Here is a 19952-nt window from a genome sequence, read left to right on the forward strand (position 1 = left end):
GCTCTAACTTCTCATCTTTTCCAGTCATGATGAAGGGTCTGGGCCTGAAATGTTGTTTGTTTACACTTTTCCGTAGATGCTGCCTGGCTTGCTGAGTTCCTCCAGCACTTTGGATTTCCAGTATCTATAGATTTTCTCAAATTTTAATACTATTATCCATAAAAATGTAAGAAATGTTTTCTAGCCACATGAATGTTTGAAAAATTATTTCTGTAAAAAACTGTCCATCCTTTGATCTCAGGTCTCTGGGTAAGGATTTTAATGTTTTTTTACCATTTCACTCTTTCTCACTTTTTCTACTATTTATAATATGGCAAAAGTGTTTGGGACTTTGCTGACTGACCTAACTTGTAACTTTTTTTCTCTTGGTGGACAGTTCCACCAAAGCTTTTAATTCTCAATGAATCTTCCGTATATTCAGTCGGTAAGTGAAAGTTGTAGAACTGACCAGACCAACAATCCCTTCTAAAGGTCATTTACATGGACATGAAGTTTCCCAAAGCCAAAAGTTTCTGAGAGGTTTTTGACACTATCACTCCATTGTTGGAATCCAGTGGCAAAGTGCTGGCTTCTTGCAGTTTCCAGTATGGGTAAAATGGACAAAGCACCTGCATTGAGTTAGTTAGACAATTGTTCAAAGTTCAAAGTTCCAAGTAAAACTTCATTCTCAAAGTACATACAGTATATGTCACCATATACAACCCTGAGATTCATTTTCTTGTGAGAATATTCAATCAGTAAATCTAGACCATAATAACCACAACAGATTCAGTGAAAGCCACCTCCGCCCCAGCCAGGACATTTAACCAGAGTGCAGAGCCTGATGGTTGAGGGGTAATAACTGTTGCAGAACCTGGTGGTGTGAGTCCTGAGACTCTTAAACCTTCTTCCTGATGACAGCAGTGAGAAGAGAGCATGTTCTGGGTGGTGGAGGTCCCTAATGATGGATACTGCTTTCCTGCAACAGCATTTCATGAAGATGTGCTCAGTGTTTGAGAGGGCTTCACCCGTAATCACTGGGCCATATCCACTACTTTTTGTGGACTTTCCATTCAAGGGCATGGATGGAAACACCGGGCTGTGATGCAGGCAGTCACTCTCCACTACACACCTACAGAAGTTTGTCAAAGTTTTCGATGTCATGCTGAATCTTCGCAATCTCCTACGGAAGACGGGCACTCCTGTGCTTTCTTCATAATTGCACTTATGTGCTGGGCCCAGGACAGGTCCTCTGAAATGATAACACCTAGGAATTTAAAGCCGCTGACCCTCTCCACCTCTGATCCTCCAATGAGGACTGGCTCACGGACCTCTGGTTTCCTCTCCCTGAAGTCTACAATCCGCGCTTGGTCTTGCTGACATGGAGTAAGAGGTTGTTGTTATGACATCACTCAGCCAGATTTTCAATCTCCTTCCTATATGCTGATTCAGCACCACCTTTGATTCGGCCTGCGACAGTGGTGCTATCATCAAACTTGAATATGGCACCTGAGCTGTGCTTAGCCAAACAGAAGTCTAAAGCGAGCAGAGCAGGGGTTCTAGCGCACAGCACTGTGGTGCACCTATGATGATGGAGATTATGGAGGAGATGTTGTCGCTAATCCAAACTGAGTGGGGTCTGCAAACAGGAAATCCAGGATCCAATTGCACAAGGATGTATTAAGGCCAAGGTCCTGGAGCTTATTGATTCATTTTGATGGAAGGGTGGCATTGAATGCTGAGCTATAGTCGATAAAGAGCATCCTGATGTATGCATCAGACGTTCCAGGGTTGACTGAAGAACCAAAGAGCCTGTTGCTCTGGTGGGCAAACTGGAGCGGATCTAAATCACTTCTCAGGCAGGAGTTGATATGCTTCATTGCCAACCTTTCAAAACCCTTTATCACTGTGGATGTAGATGCTACTGGGCATTAAGGAACTCGTTGAGGCAGGTCACTGGACTCTTCTTGGACACTGGTATAATTGAAGCCTGCTTGAAGGAGGTGGGTCAATTTTAATGGAGAGGAACAGTTCCAATGGAGAGAATTAAGCATAAGGTACTTTACATTTTCTACATTTACAATTTTAAATGAGTTAAACTAAAAGCTTTTTATTCTTAGCTAAGTTATTAAAGTGTATTTAATTGTTTTAAATGGATTTAAATTGTTTTATTCATTTTGACCTTTTAAATAGTATGATTTATATTTTTTAGTAATTTTTGGATATTCCATAAATGCTTATTAATACCAAAGACATTCCAAATGCTCTTGTGGTTTTGACAGAAGGTGAGCCTCAACTCTCTAAATCTCACTCACATCTGGCTCATGGGCTGTGGTTTATGCACAACTGAGGTAGATATTGCAAACAATCTAGGATCAAAATCTCTAGATGATTTCTCCCTCATTAATCAGTCTGTGTTTAAGGTAAACAGAGAAACTGCAGCCAAGAGATTGAGTGTTTAAACTACACACATAAAAATTGCTGGTGAACTCAGCAGGCCAGGCAGCATCTATAGGAAGAGGTACAGTCGACGTTTCAGGCTGAGACCCTTTGTCAGGACTAACTGAAAGAAGGTACTATCTCTTCTTTCAGTTAGTCCTGACGAAGGGTCTCAGCCTGAAACGTCAACTGTACCTCTTCCTATAGTTGCTACCTGGCCTGTTGAGTTTTTATGTGTGTTGCTTGAAATTCCAGCATCATCAGATTTCCTCATGTTTGAGTGTTTAAACTGATTCTTTTTGGAATAAATGACCAAGCCCCAACTGACCACTGGGGAAAAAAACTACATAGTGTATATGTACTTTAAACACACTTCCTAGTGTGAGAACTTTAGACAACACTCACAATAAAACCTCAGCTAACCATAACACGATAAACCCTCACCTAACCATAAATTGTTTGGATTTAAATAGTTGAATCTAGAGTTCACCATCACTATTAATTAACTTGATTATCCATCCAATTTGATATATCATGAATAAGGCAAAACACTTACTGCAATAATATTGAAAAAGTCATCATCCCCAAGTGTGTCGAGGATAGAAGATACTGTTTGTTTGGCTATTGTCATGCGAAGCCCTTTCATACTTCCACTAACATCAACCAAAATGATAACATCTTTGGGTGAAGTGGCTGCCTGAATGTACCTGAAGGTAAAGACAGGAAAAGCTACAACATGTGGTCTCCAAAAACATTCTGAAAAATGAGCAATGGCTGTAAACTATTACCTACCATTTGCGGTTTCTGCAGTCAAATGCAATGACTCCATTTTCATCTGGCTCCCATTTTATGCCTATTTCCAAGGAATCGTTCAGTTCAATGTGAATGAAAAAGAAATGGGAGAAAAAAATTAGTGAACATCTGTCAGACTGTATCGTATAAAATAATAATTATACATTTTCCCATATGTTTTACAATTTCATCTTGCATAAAGACAATGAAGGAATAAGATTATTGCTTTACATTTCTTCTTATAAGTGCTTTCATGCTGTTGGCTGCTTTCCAAGATCAAACTAATTATTTCATTGTGTCTGGTTTAGAATGCACCATTAACCTGGAGAACTTAAGTATACAGTGAAGGTTAGGAAATATGATAAAGGTTCTTTAAAAGGAGGTGGCCAAGTGAAACATTGAATGCTCTGGTGACTTTAAGGATACAGATTTTGTTCCCAATCCTAGAGTGCTCCAAATGCATAGGAACACAAATAGCTTAAAAAAGAAATAGTGGAGCTTTGTTGCAGTCACCTCAGGAATTTTAGGAGGAGATTCCATAGGAAACCTTAAGACTTACACAGAAGCCCTGCAGACCACCCACCATCAGGCGTGCCCTGCCCCACCTGTTGCTCCCACTCTAGGTTCATAAGCCACTTGGGAATCCACAAAACTGGAATCAAGGCGAGTCATCCTTGACCTCAAGGGACTGTCCAAGAAGAGGAATACTGTTTACTGGGCACTCAACCTCATCCCTTCTGTTTCCCAGCCAGGCGGGTAGGGTTGAAAGCAGCCAATGACTATACCAAAAGCAGGTAGATCATCTGCTTTGTCCCTGCTCAAAGCGGGTGATCCATCCTGTGCTCCATAAACTGAGGTAGCTTAGACGCAATCATAAACACAGACAGATACTTATTTTTTTATTGAGATATAGCATGGAATAAGCCTTTCCTGCCTTTTGAGTCACACCGCCCAGCAACCCTACCCTAATCACGGGACAATTTACAACGATCAATCAAACTACCAGCTGGCATGTCTTTGGACTGTGGAAGGAAACCAGAGCGCCTAGGGGAAACCCACTTGGTCACAGGGAGAACGTACAAACTCCTTACAGACAGCAGCGGGAATTGAACCTGGATCACTGGTACCATAAAGTGCTGTGCCAACCACTTCGCTACTGTGTCGTAATTATGTACTAGTACCCAAAAGAAGCATTGTAATAACTGTTGGTACTCCTACATCGTAAGGAGAATATAAACTAAGTCCCGTAGATTGTATGACATTACAATGCTTCCCTTATAATTTCATACAAACTACAGCAGTACAAAATGTTATTCATGCTTTCTACTTGCATTAGTATCTCTGCAATAGATTTATCTTTATTTGATCTACTTTTTATTGATTGGTTTTATTTTGAAATGAAACTTGAATCTTACTTTGACATGAAATGCAATCTACATCTGTGTCGGCCAAAGAGAAATCTGAAAACTTGACTCATAGCAAAAACCAAAATGGGTTCTTCATCGAACCTACCAAAGTGTTCTTCAGAAGTGACCAAACCACAGGGTTCATGCTAAAAGCAGACAAGAAAGCCAAAGCCTGGTGAATGTCAGTTGCGGTACTTGGTTAAGTCACTACCTAAGCCAAGTATTTCAGAAGTCAATGTCATTTCAACTTGTGCAATAGAATTTAATTTTTCCATGTGTGAGGAATAACCAAAATGAAAAGATGACTGGAACACAATTACATCATGTCAGGACTAGCAGATACAGCAGAAATGAGATGAATAAGCGTGCTGCATGGGGGATAAAGTAGAGATTATTCTCACATCATTCATCCTGACAGGACGATGAAAGAGAAAAGCATGACACAGTGATGGGAAAATTTGATGGGCATTTCACCATCATTAAATTGTCACTGCTCAAAGCAGGTGATCTATCCTGTGCTCCATAAACTGAGACAGCTGCAGATGCAATCATAAACATAGACAGGAATTTATGTAATATTACCTGAAAGAAGCATTGTAATAAATGTTGAGTACTTCAACATAGCAAGGAGAAGACCCAGCTGTACAGGGTAAATGCCACAATCGGGAAAAATGGGTATCATAGATTGAGTCTGAAAGGAAATAACCCTTAAAATTATCGGAACATTCAGCATTCTCTCAACATCCGTCATGAGTGGAATCAAAGGCTGTGAACCAGGTCAGGAAGTACAGAAACTGAGCCTTAGCTGGGTTGCTTCTCATGGCACCTCTGCTTGGAGCAGAAACATTGCCAAACCTGAAAATCACCCACGTCAGAATGGGAGAGGAAAATGTCTGCTGATGCCTGGGTCTTTCTGCCTGCCATCTGCCACCCATGACAGGAGCACCACTGAGGAGGAGACTATAGATGACTTGAAGGATAATCCTTTATATTGAACCTTCTCAATAGGTACAGCAACTATCTGGGCAGAATAGCTGGGAGCCAACAGCAATGACTGGCAACAGGAATGAACATAGAACACAGAAATCTACAGCACATTACAGGCCCTTCGGCCCGCAATGTTGTGCTGACCATGTAACCTACTCTAGAAACTGCCTAGAATTTCCCTACTGCATACACCTCTATTTTTCTAAGCTCCGTGTACTTATTCAGGAATCTCTTAAAAGACCCTATTGTATCCACCTCTACCACCTTCACTGGCAGTGCATTCCATACACCCACCACTGTGAAAAACTTACTTCTGACATCCCCCTTGTACCTGCTTCCAAGCACCTTAAAACTATGCCCCATCATTTTAGTCATTTCAGTCCTGGGAAAAAGCCTCTGACTATCCACACGACCAATGCCTCTAATCATCTATCAGATCACCTCTCATCCTCCGTCGCTCCAAGGAGCAAAGGCCAAGTTCACTCAACCTATTCTCATAAGGCACGCTCTCCAATCCAGGCAACATCCTGGCAGTGTTAATTACTGTTATTCAGAGAAAGTGGATTGTTTTTTCTGGAGTGGCAGAGGCTAAGGAAAAATCTGACAGAGGTTCATAAGATTATGATTAGATAGAGTAGACAGACAGCATCTTTCACACAGAGTTGAAATGTTTAATACCAGAGGACATACATTTAAGGTGAGAGGGGCTAACTTCAAAGGAGCTGTGAGGCACAGATGTTTTTACACAGAGAACACCCAGGTGCCTGGAATGCGTTGCCGGGGTGGTAGCGGAGCCAGATACATTTGGGATTCTAAGAGACAATTAGATCGGCACATGAATGTGAGGGAAATGATAGGCTATTGACATTGTATCAGCATAAGGGATTAGTTTAGTTGGCCATTCGATTACTAATTTAATTGGTGTGGCACAGCATTGTGGGCTGAAGGGCCTGTTCCTGTGTCATACTGTCTCTGTTTCATGTTCTACAGCAAAATGCAAAGTAGATTGGTTATTGAAGCCTATTTACTTTACTATATGCTACCTTGTATAAATCATTTTCTTGCAGGCACTTACCGGGAAAAAAGAAATACTATAGAATTTTACATAAAACTGACCAAGACTGACAAACAGTGAATGTGCTTAAGACAACCTGTTCAAATAAAAAATAGTACTGAGAACATGAGCTGTAAAGAGTCCTTGAAAGTGACTCTGTAGGTGAATGGGTTCAGAGTAGTGGTGATTGAAATTATCTATGCTGATTCAGCAATCTGATGGTTGTAGAGTATTAACTCCTCCTGAACCTGGTGGTGTGGAACATTAAGCTTCTGTACCTCCTCCTTGATGGTAGTAGGAAGACGAGGGCACGGCTTTGATGGTGGTGAACTTTGATTATGGTTGTTGCTTTCTTGTGCTCCATGTAAATGTATTCAATGATGGGAAGGGCTTTGCCTGTAATGGACTAGGCTGTGTCCACCACTTCCTGTTGCCTTTTCTGTTCCTGGCCATTGGTGTTCCATACCAGGCCATGATGCAACCAATTAACACGTTCTCCTCAGTGCATCTATTGAGGCTTGTCGAAGTTTTTGGTGACATGCCGAATGTATGCAAACTTCAAAGAAAGTTGAGGCTGTCATGCCTTCTTTCTGATGACCCTTATGTGCTGGTCCCAGGACAGATACTCTGATATGTTAATGCAAAGGAATTTAAAGCCATTGATCCTCTAATAAGGACTGTCCTATCTTCCCCCGGTGGTTGACAATCAGCTTTTTGGTTTTGCTGACATTGATTGGGGGGCTGTTATTGTGGTACCACTGAAGCAGATTTTCAATCTCCCTCCTAGGTTTATGCTGCACTCGAAATATCTGGGGTGGTGTGTAAATAATGGTAATCTATTGGAGAAAAGATTGCTATTCTGCCACCGGACCCTGCAAGCCTCTTCATGTATAACTATCCAGGAAAGGAGCAAGTTGGCCTTGATGGCAAAACTCTGATCTTGAAATCTCGAGTGGCTTCATGCTTGTGCAGTCATCCTTTCTAACTTACTATCCAAATATTTACTTAGACATAATGAAAATGCAAAAAGTACCACAAAATACATGTTGCAAGTCTACAGCAAAACTACACCACATTGCATACAAAAATGAATTATACCCTAATGCATTCCACTGGTGTCTATCGTCCATGTGCTTTTGCCTAGTCAGTGCTCCAAATGAGTTTCTGGTGGTGTCTGTGATCAAGGAGACTGCAGACAACTTGGGATGACAACATAGTCCAGCTCCCAGCCAAGAAGATCTGGCCAAAGATAACACCATCTTTGTGTAGGTGAGAAGTCTGGGCTAGAAGACAACATGAAGGGCATTGTAGGTGTGGTAGGGTGAATAATGTTTTCCTGAGACAGAAAAACATGCTCCATGGTGTCACTCTCCCATGTTGCTTTCTTGGCAAGTTTAAGGTTCTAACAGAGGAGAGTTTGCTGAAATGTAAGAACTTTCTTTGCAGTATTAAGTTCTAGGCCTTTCCTCTGTAGCACCATTTTACAATCAAAGCTGAGACCATAGCCATCAACTCCGTCATGATGGTTGGGTCTAAGACTGTGTTAAAGGAGTGGCCTATCACTTCTAAGTGGCAAAGGATGAGATCGATTATCTTTGAAAAAATCCATGGCAAATTCATGCTCTTTGAAGCTCCAACAGTTATGATAATTTCACTGTGCAAACCCATAAACTTATTTCAAAATCTTCATTTTCACTCTGCAGAAAACCTGCGTGTAGCCATTGCCATTGGCAAATAGACCACAGGTCTCCCTTGCCTCCTGTCCTGTAACACGTCACTTATGCCCCCAGTCTTTCATTACTTTCAGGTCCTACTTTTCTGTTCTGTGAATGATACACATTTGACATTGTAGATCAATTTTTTTCATTGTCCCTGCATTATTTGTGTTTCCCAGCCTGCCAGTCCTGGTTGCATTTGTTGAGTATTTCACCTGAGATTGTTAAATGGGGAGTTGTGGCTTGTGACATGTAGATTAGTCCTAATGATACCATCATCTTCATTTCTTTCAATCGACATTCTAAAGCTCTTTTTGCTGCACCATCTCTACAATGGAGATTAAGTTGCACAAGGGAATCTTCTGGATAAATCCTTTTGATGCCATTTGACCATAAGACCATTAGACATAGGAGTAGAATTGAGCTATTTAGCCCATCATTTGCTCCCCCATTATATCATGGCTGATTATTTTCCCTCTCAAGCCCATTCGCCTGCCTCCTTCCTGTAACCGTTGATAGAAATTTTTGAAAGATGAGTAGATGGGTGATGGAAGCAGGATGTATTGACTCAATATTTAGAGAATACATTCATTAACTTTTTGAGGTCACTTATATTCTGTGACACTCAATCCATTTCAATACTGAGTATTCCATTCTGAGCATGAAGCTGAAAATTCAAAATCATTTTTTCCCTGCAGTCTGGCACCTGTTCACCAGGTTTTCCATTGCCATGCCCTAAATCAGTGCTGACTTTGTGCCATTTTCGTTGGTCATGATTCCAATTCACTTCCTGCACGACTGCCAGCATCTGGTCCAACCCTGTCTTGGGAGATATATCATCTTCAAGCAGTGTAGGCCAACAGTAACTGGCAGTACCTTCTTACAATAATGGCCCGTACAGATGGTTCAGTTCAGTCACTGGACCCAAATGAAAATGGCCTGCTTTTTGCATACAATCAAACTGGAACAAGCGAATCACTTGTTTGTGGAATATCAAAAGCCAAAACTCCCCCACAACTACCTCTCTTCTTCCTTTCTCCAGTGTTTGAGCTATCACCTAGAGCAGGGGTTCCCTAACTTTTTTATGCCATGGACCCCTACCATTAACTGAGGGGTCCATAAACCCCAGGTTGGGAACCCCTGATCTAGAATATTACAATTATGTACAATGCATAAAGTGAGGACACATGAGCAAAAATATAAGTGTTACTTGAGTAGAAGAGTTTGTATCAAATTGAAAGTTTTGAATCTTGGAACTGAAATGACTCTTAGCAAAAATATTTCAATAAATCCAGTAATAGAGAAAGAAAAGTAAATCTAATACTGTTAGCAGCGGAACAAGCTTCAAGCAAATTTGCAAGTGCTTTGATCCCAAGGATTTATCAAAATCATCATAAGGGAATATTGTGCTTTGACAAAAACTGAAGATAATGCATGTAAGGTTGCTGATATGCAAGGAGCCCTTGGGACAAAGTAAGGTTGTAGATAGGCTGCTTCTGATGAGCAAAGCAGGAGGTTAATTATGCTTAATACCCTGTTTGGATGATTGAAACATCTACACATTTTTAAAAGCCATCAGCATAGTAAATATTCCAAAGTACAGCCCACAGAAAATAGATTAGGTAGGACTAACTGGAGTCAAGCTGCTTATGGATGTACTCCCAATGCAACCTCCTCTGCATTGATGAGACCCAAACTAAACTGCTGGGACCGTTTTGTTAAACACCCCTGCTCCATCCACCTAAACCAGAATTTCCCAGTGGCCAACCATTTTATTTCCTATCCCCATTCCCATTTTGACATGTAGGTCCTTGTCCTCCTCTTCTGCAATAATGAGGCCACTCACAGAGTGGAGGAGCAACACATCGTGTTCCATTTAGGTAGCCTCCAACCTAATGGCACGAACATTGATTTCTCCTTCCAGTAATTTTTTCCTTTTGTTTTTGTTTTCCCCTCCCTCTTCCCTCTTTTTCTATTCCCCACTCTGGCCTCTTACCTTTTCTCCTCACCTGCCTAACACCTCCCCCGGTGCCACTCCTTCTTCTCTTTCTCCTCCCCCATCAGATGCCTTTATCCCCAACCCTTTACCTTTCCCGCCCACCAGGCTTCACCTATCACCTTCTAGCCAGTTTTTCTTCTCCTCGCCTCTCCTATTATTCTGGCATCTCTCCCCTTCTTTTTCAGCCCTGATGAAGGGTCTCGGCACAAAACATTAACTGTTTCAGAATCTGAATCAGAATCAGTTTATTTGCCAAAATGTGAAACATACCAGAATTGATTGTGGCTAGGTGCCAAGCATAAAACACAGGACAATACCAGAACAGACAACACAATAGAAACCAATACTTTACAAGACAATAGTGCAAACAGGCATGAACTATCAACAATTAGCAGAATGGTCACATGCAGAAATGTCAATAATAAAATTTAAATAAACATATGAACAGTTCAAATAGTTATCAACAGAACAAAGAGAGCAGGAAAGATGTTGTACAGGGACAGTCAGAATATTACACTTGAGTGAGTTTTGTTGAGAAGCTGGATTGCTACAGGAAAGAAGCTTTGGAGATGGTGTGTAGTGCTGATGGTGATGGACTCGTAGCATCTCTCTGATAGCAATTTGGTAAATATGTGACTGCTAGGATGGGTGGAGTCAGCAGTATTTTTTCAGCTCTTTATTTCGCTCTGGCGATGAACGGATCTTTTAATGTCGGTAGCTGACAGCCAGCAATCTTCTCCCCTGAGTGGACCACTTGTTGAGTGGACTTAGAGAGAGAGGAGGCAGCAGGGAACCAAACGGTGATAGAGGTGGTCATAACACTCTCAATGATGGCTGAGTAAAAGTTCATCAGGATTCACCCAGTTCAGAGGGCAGAGCTTATTTATGATGGGACTAAACAGCAACTCCTTTGCTTGCATCTTCGGAAACATCTCTATTTCTATCTTTGATATCTCTTTTTTCCCTTTCAAGGTTCCTTTGAAGACCCTGAACTGGAACGGCACTCTGACTCAAGTTCTTTGTGGGAATGGAACCCCCTCTCAGGGCCGCCCGACCGGCCGCTTTTCAGTCTCTCAAGGATGTGACCTGGAAGGCAGGCACGCCTTCAGGGTTCTGGATTTTCATGGCTCTGGAGACAGGCTGATTCAAGGCTGGTGCCACCGCCTAATGTGCCATGGGAGAACATGGAAGATGTTAGCAGTGGACTGGCTGCTGGAACATGGAAGCAGTGGGCTGGCTGCTGGCTATGAGCCCAGGGACCTGAGTTCCTTGGGTACAGAGCTTGGAAAACGCAACGCAACAGACTCTTAACACCATAAATCAGCAAGTTGTTTTGTTTTGTCTTCCCTCTCGCTGTGAAATGGGGACATCTCTTCTTCCCTTATTAGGGAGAGAGAGAGAGAGAGAGAGCCTGTGGTATGTCGAATACCGGGTGATCGAGTAGTCTTTGGAGTACTGCAAGTCTGTGTCTTTATTGATGTTTTGCTGCACGACTGAGTGCTCAGTGGGGATGCCAATGCATTTTTGCAGGTGGGGGAGAGGGGTTTGATGCTTTGCTGCTGCTTACGTGTGGCAGGGGCTTTGTGGTTCCAACATTTAACTGTCAGTCATTCTTTGGGGCACTCCTCTGTTTTCATGGAAGTATGTGAAGAAAAAGAATTTCAGGATGTATATTGTATACATTTCTCTGATATTAAATGGACCTATTAAAGATGTTAAGTTCCTTGTTAGCATAGGAAGAACAACCTTTACTGTGCTTTGCTAACGATAACCATAACGAGCTTATTGTATTGATAATGGTAGTCTCCAGGAATTTGAATGACTCGACATAGCCTGACCATTAATTTCCAAGGGAGTTGTTGACAGAATTCAATCCTCATTTCCACTGCTTTGATTGCATTAAGCTCCAAGTTGTTACGAGCACACCATGCTACAAGACCGTCTACCTCTTCTTGATCGCAGGTTACATCATTATAAGAGATGGGACTGATTACAATCATGTCATCCACAAACATTCATTTTCATAGATCCTGCCTGACCAGCTGAATTCCTCCAGAATTAGCGTGTGTTGCTCTGGATTTCCAGCATCTGTAGGATATCTTTGAGTTTATTTTTCTAAGCAGTTTGTCTCCAAGAGTAATCCAAGTGATTGAATATATTCAATTGAATCATAAAGTGGGAGAACAAGCAATATGTCATGTTGTGGAACTAAAACAAAGTGCTAGAAACATACAGCATTGGGCATTGGGTGGAGGGAATGGGATTTGGTTAACATTCCAATGAAATATAAACCATGAGTACAACTTTCACAGATGCTGCCTGTTGTGCATTTCCTGATCAAAATGGAAATGATCACAAATCCATTCCAATTCTGCAAATGATTGCAAAATTTCCAAGTCAACTAATGTGTTTTGTGACATAAGTAACAAAACAGGTCAGTGTTCCATAGCAGAGTTCGAGCTGATCCTTCAAGCTGGCTGCTGGCTCATAACTTCACATACTAGAAGAAAGAAAGATCATCTTTATTTGTCACATGCATGTCGAAACATACAGTGAAATGCATTGTCTCTATCAAACCAAATTAGAGAGGTTTGTGGTGGCAGCCTGCAAACTTTGCCAAGCTTCCAGCAGCAACGTAGCAAGCCCATGGCTCACTAACTCTAGCCAACCACCTTTGGAATATGGAAGGAAATGGGAACACCCAGAGGAAACCCATGCCATCACAGGGAAGGAGGACAACCTTCTTATAGGCAGTGATAGTAATTGAATTCAAATCAGTGATTATTGGCACTAACCACAATACCACCATGCTGCCCACTGATAGTACACAATTTAAGTAATTTTCTATAGAGAATATATAAAATTCTACATAACTGTGTCAAATTGCAAGAAGCCACAACCTGAAAGGATAGAAACATTGAGCACATTGCTGTGGTTCAAAATTTGCAAAGGTAAAATGTGGATTTTGCTTGACTTGTCCATGTGATGTGGACATCACTGGCAAAGTCAGCAATATTGTCCACTCCTAATTGTCCCAGAACTGAAGAGGCTGCAAATAATCAAACACAATTGTGCGCCTGGAGTCACATTATGGCCAGGTTAGATAAGGAGAGCAGACTGAAAGGCTTTAATGAACCAGATGAATCTTTACAGCAATCCAATAGTTCAATGGATATTATAGAGACCAATCTTCCTTTTAATAAATTAATTGAATTAAAATTCCTCAGCTCCATTTCAAGCTGATATCCCTGGATCAATAGTCTGAAACTCTAGCTGCTAGTTCAATAACTTAATGATTACACTAACACACTACTCAGTGATGGCTGTACACATTGCAATGGCAGATTTCTGATGCAATGATTCAGTGAACGGAGATGCTCAAAGAATGGGACTTCTGATCACTGCTCTGAAAGTGGGAGAATCCAGGCCCAGTTAAATTGGTCAAGGTTGATCTAGTTTGTAAATGTGATTTTGTCAAAATTCCAGCCAATGAGAGAGACTATCATTAATGAAACACAAAATGGTGCAATAGTACCACAGAAAGGAAGGAAAAGAAGCCCCCACACACTATCAAACAATTAGGGAAACCTGTGGCTATTCATTCCCGTTTCTAATGTCTAATGTCAACTTCCACATCACAATAACAGAAAGCTGGTGGTCAATAGGGTACCTACAGAGGAGTGAGTCTTATCCCAATTGCACACAATGGGTGAGAAGCAAAAATGGTTACATCTTAACTGAAGTCTATTATGACCCAAAGAGACACTTATTTGTTTGACAGTGCTACAAGATTGAGGAAACCCCACCACATATTATGGTGGTGTATACTTCCCTTGTGGTAGTGCCGAACTACTGATCGATCCAGAGTGGGCAGTACTTTCTCTGTCATTATACTCGTGTGTACAGTATCAATAACTAATAATAAATAAGATACAGCCCCAGCATAAATGGTCTTTTGAACACGTAACGGAATTTAAATATTTCAAGTTGAAGTTTAATTGTCATTCAACTATACGTGGATACCCATGAATACAGCCAGATGAAACAGCATTACTCTGGGGCCACGGTGCAAACCACCTACCAGCAATCACACACAGCAGAAGGAACACAAAGCACATATAAGATAGCAGTAAAATACAGTCACACAAAGAGAATATAGTCCAAGTCCCTGTATTCATGAAAGTTGCCACATTTTGCAGTCGAACACAAAGCATCTTGTCTAAACATAAGACCATAATGAATAAGGTATAGAAGCAGAATTAGGCCATTGAGTATACTGAGTCTGCTCTGCCATTCCATCTTGGCTGATTTATAACTCCTCTCAACTTCATTCTCCTGCCTTCTCCTCATAACTTTCGATGCCCAGACTAATTGAGAACCTATCAACCTCGGCTTTAATTATACTGAATGACTTGGCCTCCACAGCCATCCGTGGCAGTGAATTCCATGGACTCACTACCCTATAGCTAAAGAAATACTTCCTCATTTCTGTTCTAAAGTAATATCCTATTCTGAGGTTGTGGCCTCTGGTTCTAGACTCACCCACAGCAGGAACCATCCTATCCACATCCACTCTATCCAGATCTTACAATATTCAATAGGTTTCAATGAGATCTCCCTCATTCTTCTAAACTTCAGTGAGCACAAGGCCAGAGCCATCAAACACTCCTCATTCAAAAACCCTTTCATTCCCCAAATCATTCTTGGAACCTTCACTGAACTCTCTCCGATGCCAACACATCTTTTCTTAGATAAGGGGCCCAAACTGCTCACAATACTCCAAATGTGATCCGACAAATGACTTATAAAGCCTCAGCATTACCTCCTTGCTCCTATATCCTAGTCTGCTGGAATTGAATGCTTACATTGCATTTGCCAGCTCAATCTGTAAGTTAGCATTCAAGGAATTCTGCACAAGGACTTACAAGTCCCTATGCAACTCTGATTTTTGAATTTTCTCCCCATTTAGAAAATAGCCTATGCCTTTATTCCTTCAACCACAGTACATGACCTTGTACTTTTCTTACACTATATTACATGTGACGCTTCTTTGCACATTCTCCAATCGATCTAAGTCCTTCAGCGGACTCTCTGCTACCTCAACATTTCCTGCCCCTCCACCCATCTTTGTATCATTTGCAAACTTGCGGACGAAGCTTTCAATTCCGTTATCCAAATCATTCACGTACTGTATAATCTGAAAAGAAGTGGTCCCAGTACCGACCCCTGCAGAACACCATTAGTCACCAGCAGCAAACCAGAATAAGCCCCATTTATTCCCACTCTTTGCCTCGTTACAGTCTGCCAATCTTCTATCCATGCTAGCATCTGTACTATAATACCATGGGCTCTTATCTTGTAAAGCAGCCTCATGTACAGCACTTTTTCAAAGGCCTTCTGAAAATCCAAATAAACAAAATGACTGACTCTCTTTTGTCTACCTTGCCTGTTATTTCCTTAAAGAATTCCGACAGATCTGTCAGGCAAGATTTCCCCTTAAGGAAACCATGCTGACTTTGACCTACTTTATCATGTACCTCTAAATACCCCAAAACCTCATTCTTAATATTAATATTAGATTCCAATAACTTCCCACCACTGAAGTCAGGCTAACTAGCCTCTAATTTTCTTTCTTCTGCCACCCTCTTTTCTTAAAGAACTGGGTGCCATTTGCAATTTTCGAGTCATCCAGAACCATTCTAGAATTGAGTGATTCTTGAGAGATCATTACTAATACCTCCATAATCTCTTCAGTGGCTTTTTTCAGAGCCCTGGGGCATACTCCATCTAGCTCAGGTGAATTATCTGCCTTCAGACTTTTCAGCTTCCCAGGCAACTTCTCCTTAGTAATAGCAACTGTGCTCAGTTCTATCTCTTAATACTCTCACTGCATCAGTGAAGACTGATGCAAAATATCTATTACGTTTATCGACCATTTCCCTGCTGAATCTCCAGCCATTGCTGTTCTACTATCATTCCTGAGGATGTCTCCTTCAAATCAACTTTGGCCAGCTCCTCTCTCATGCCTCTGTAATTCCTTTTACTCCACTGTAATACTGATTCATCTGACTTCATCTTTTCCCTCTCAGAATGCAGGGTGAATTATATCACATTATGATCACTGTCTCCTAAGTGTTCCTTTACCTTAAGCTCCCTAATCAAGTCTGATACATTACACAATACCAACTCCAGAATTCCCTTTACCATAGTGGGTTCAAACACAAGCTACTCTAAAAAGCTGTCTCATAGGCATTCTACAAATCCCCTCTCTTGGGAGCTAGCAACAACCTGACTTTCCCGATATACCTGCATATTGAAATCCCCCATGACTATTGTTACATTGTCCTTATTACATGCCTTTTCTATCTCCCACATTCTGGCTACTGTTTGGACGCCTGCATATGCTGTTTGCAACTCCCATCAGGGTCCTTTTACCCTTGCAATTTCTTAACTCTACCCACATAGGTTCTACATCTATGTCACCTATAAGGATTTCATTTCATTTTTTACCAACAGATCTCCCCCATGCCACTTACTTATCTTGTAGTAAATTCTTTTAATTTGGCAAATGTTTCAATTTGTAATGGAAGAAGACCTTCTCATGATGTGCTGCTGCATGTCTAGAACTGAACTTAATATTATTATCACTAAAATATGTGAATGCTGTTGGACTGCATCTTTACTCCACTGCCCTGATAATGAAGCCCTAGAGTAATCATTCTGTTCTGTTGATGTCCATGTGCTACAAGTAAATGGGAATTTAGAAGTTTTAGTTTGCAGCCTTTTAACACTTTGTGATCTGGGCAATGAGCTTTCTCATACGATAAAGTAAGTACTGTAGCTCCTAGCCAGGTGATTTGGAAACAGCTTGTGAAAAGATGCAAAGGATTTTAAGCCACGTGTTTTCTAAAACTAAAGTCCCTTTAGAAGAGATTTGCATGAGAGAGAATTCGGTGGTGAAGAATAGACTGGGTAACAAACATAGCTGCAACACATGTCTATGGATTTTACAGCAACTTCTCTGGAATTTGTAAATTCAACAGCTCTCCTGTTTTAAATTCAAACAGTGAAGTTAATTTTTTGTTTATTATCCCACATGGCTGTTTTGCAGAAAGAGTGATTTGTAGTTTATTTTCATACCTGGATATTGTCTGAAAAATCCATTGGCACTTCCAAAATATTGCCATATTAGTGAAGGATCTCGTTCAAAATTGTCAACAAAAACTTTGTTTAATGCTTCAGACCAAGAAACCCCATTTACTATAGCGGGATCTGTAAGATAAGAACAGTAACTTTTATATACAAAAATAGTAATAGCCAACAATGTTCACATCTACACAGAGGTTTTCAATTTCAGATATGAATCTGGAGGGGAACATGAATGAAATTACTTAACGTTAAAGTAGAAATCTAAACATGAATTACTAGAATCCTGATAAGAACAGTGTGTAGGATCCCCATCAAGCTGCCTCAGATGTTCAAAAGCATATCTCAGTGAGTAATAGTACACGATTTGAATAATATTAAATAAAGGAACTAAGAATTCAGAAATAAAAATACTATTTCCAAAGATATTAGAGCTGAGGAAGTTTGGCAAATAACAGGCAATGAAGGGCTTTGTCATGCAGACAGTATAGGCCCAAGATGAATGTTAGATCTATGCTGAGACTACCTGAACTTAGTTGGTTAATACAGTAATTAACTTGATTTTCCCCAGTTAAGGTAAGGCAAAATCATTCCAATCTTCTGTTCAGCAACTGAAATCAAGTCTTAATATTGGGCTAGGACAGAACTGGACTACAGATGAGTAATAGGAACATCACAAAGGCAACTATATTGCAAAAAGTCTTTTCATTGACGATAAGGCATATCAGAAATTTGAGATTTTAAAAGCCACCTTTTAAATGCAGTCTTCCCTGTCTTTCATTTCTAATCGAATTCATAAATAGGGCTCACTCAGCTGTGGTACTGCAGAGTGTTTGGAGTCTATTTTTCTCCCATGATAGATTACAGCACTGAAAGCTGGTGGCAACAGATGGAAGAGAAAGGACTATTGAGTTGAGAGAAGGTGTAAAATTAGCTGTAGCTATAGAAGAGAAATGGATCAATTCAATCTGTACAATTGACCACTGATTTCACATGAGCTTTTACATTCAACAAATTGTGTCACTAGGTTTGTCATTCAACCATTCTTTGATCAAATCCATGTTAACTGAAAAATCCCTGCAGCAAAGCATTGACAAATCTTACAGCACTGATGCAATACGCTCCATCATCTTACAATGGTCACTAAGGTGCTGGTGAGAAAATAAATTGAATGCTACTATATATGCTGGGTTCCCTATCTAAGGAGCAATATACTTAAAATGGAAGGAATGCAACAAAGGTTGACCAAATTGATTACTGGAATGGAGGGATTGTATTAGAAGAAATTATTTCACCCTGAGAGCAGCAAGTCTTTGAAATTGTCTACCCAAGAGGGCCATAGAGGCTAATTCAACAAATATATTCAAGACTGAATTCAATAGATTTTGGATATTAAAGTTGCTTTAGGAAAGCAGTGTCGAAGTACAGTCCATGATGTGGTTGACCAGAAGCGGGCATGATAAGCCTAATGGTCTACACCTGCTTCTATTTTTTTTCAGTTTTTTTGTTCTTATATCTGTGGAGAAAATACCACAGTGTCAAAATCACAGTGCATCAGGCCAATAAAGAGAATTGCTTCTCATTATCAGGAGCTTGCAGCAAAATATGCAATTTGGGCACTGCACCAAAGAAAAGCAGAATTCTTTGCACAGTTCCTAATTCAATATATTATCCCGATTCTTTGTAGGAACAGAGCTGACATTTTCGTTTGTTACAGTGCGGAGTAGGCTCTCCCTGCCCTTTGAGCCGTGCTGCCCCAACAAACCCCCAGCAACCCCGATTCACCTTTACCTAATCATGGGATAACTTACAATGAGCAATTAGCCTATCCAGTACGTCTTTGAACTGTGGGAAGAAACTGGAGAGCCCATCCATTCTACAGGGAGGACATAAAGAGATTCCTTAGAGACGGCGCCGGAATTGAACCCCAAACTCGATGACCCAGGCTGTGATAGCATCGCACTAACCGCTACCCTACTAGAGCAATTGAATTGAAGTTATCTGTCACATTCTCAGTCTTAAATGCAACTGCCCTCCTTCTTATGTAATATTGTCAAAATGGGGAGTAAAAAAAAGGTGAGTTAATGAGTAAATAAGTAACTTTCCGCAGAATTTTAATGATCATTATAATGATCATCATCATCACCTAATAAACCAAAAAAACTATTAAATTTGTACTTTAGCTTTCATTTTTGAACAAATCATTTTCTGTCTGTAGTTGTAATGTGACTAACATCTGATACATGCAGTGAAGCATTAAATTGGAATTGTTTGTTCGGGATACACTACATCTTAATACTTAACCAGCGGTCAGTTTGGGGGAAAGGAAGAATTTGTTTCTGGACTCCTTTTGACAAAATTAAGCACCGATAAAACACTGAAATTAGAGTTGAATCTATTTGCCTCTTGCCCATTTTGCTATATTTTTCTTCAAC

At 40.6% G+C, this 19952-nt stretch overlaps 1 protein-coding gene across 8 annotated transcripts in view; it reads right to left on the reverse strand.

Moving 5' to 3' along the window:
• The window catches only part of cacna2d3a (calcium channel, voltage-dependent, alpha 2/delta subunit 3a), an 892602-nt gene that overhangs the window by 413118 nt on the left and 459532 nt on the right, over positions 1-19952 (reverse strand). For all 8 annotated transcript variants that reach the window (XR_010020451.1, XM_063068081.1, XM_063068079.1 and 5 more), the window contains 3 exons: positions 17512-17643; positions 3211-3271; positions 2975-3125 (listed from right to left, as the gene is read on the reverse strand). Coding sequence is in view for 7 of the 8 variants with exons in the window: in XM_063068081.1 (XP_062924151.1) it covers positions 2975-3125; positions 3211-3271; positions 17512-17643 (344 nt within the window). In the remaining variant the exon portion in view is untranslated. The remainder of the gene's footprint in view (positions 1-2974; positions 3126-3210; positions 3272-17511; positions 17644-19952) is intronic.

Source organism: Mobula hypostoma, chromosome 15 (genome assembly GCF_963921235.1).
Source record: "Mobula hypostoma chromosome 15, sMobHyp1.1, whole genome shotgun sequence".
NCBI lineage: Eukaryota > Metazoa > Chordata > Chondrichthyes > Myliobatiformes > Myliobatidae > Mobula > Mobula hypostoma.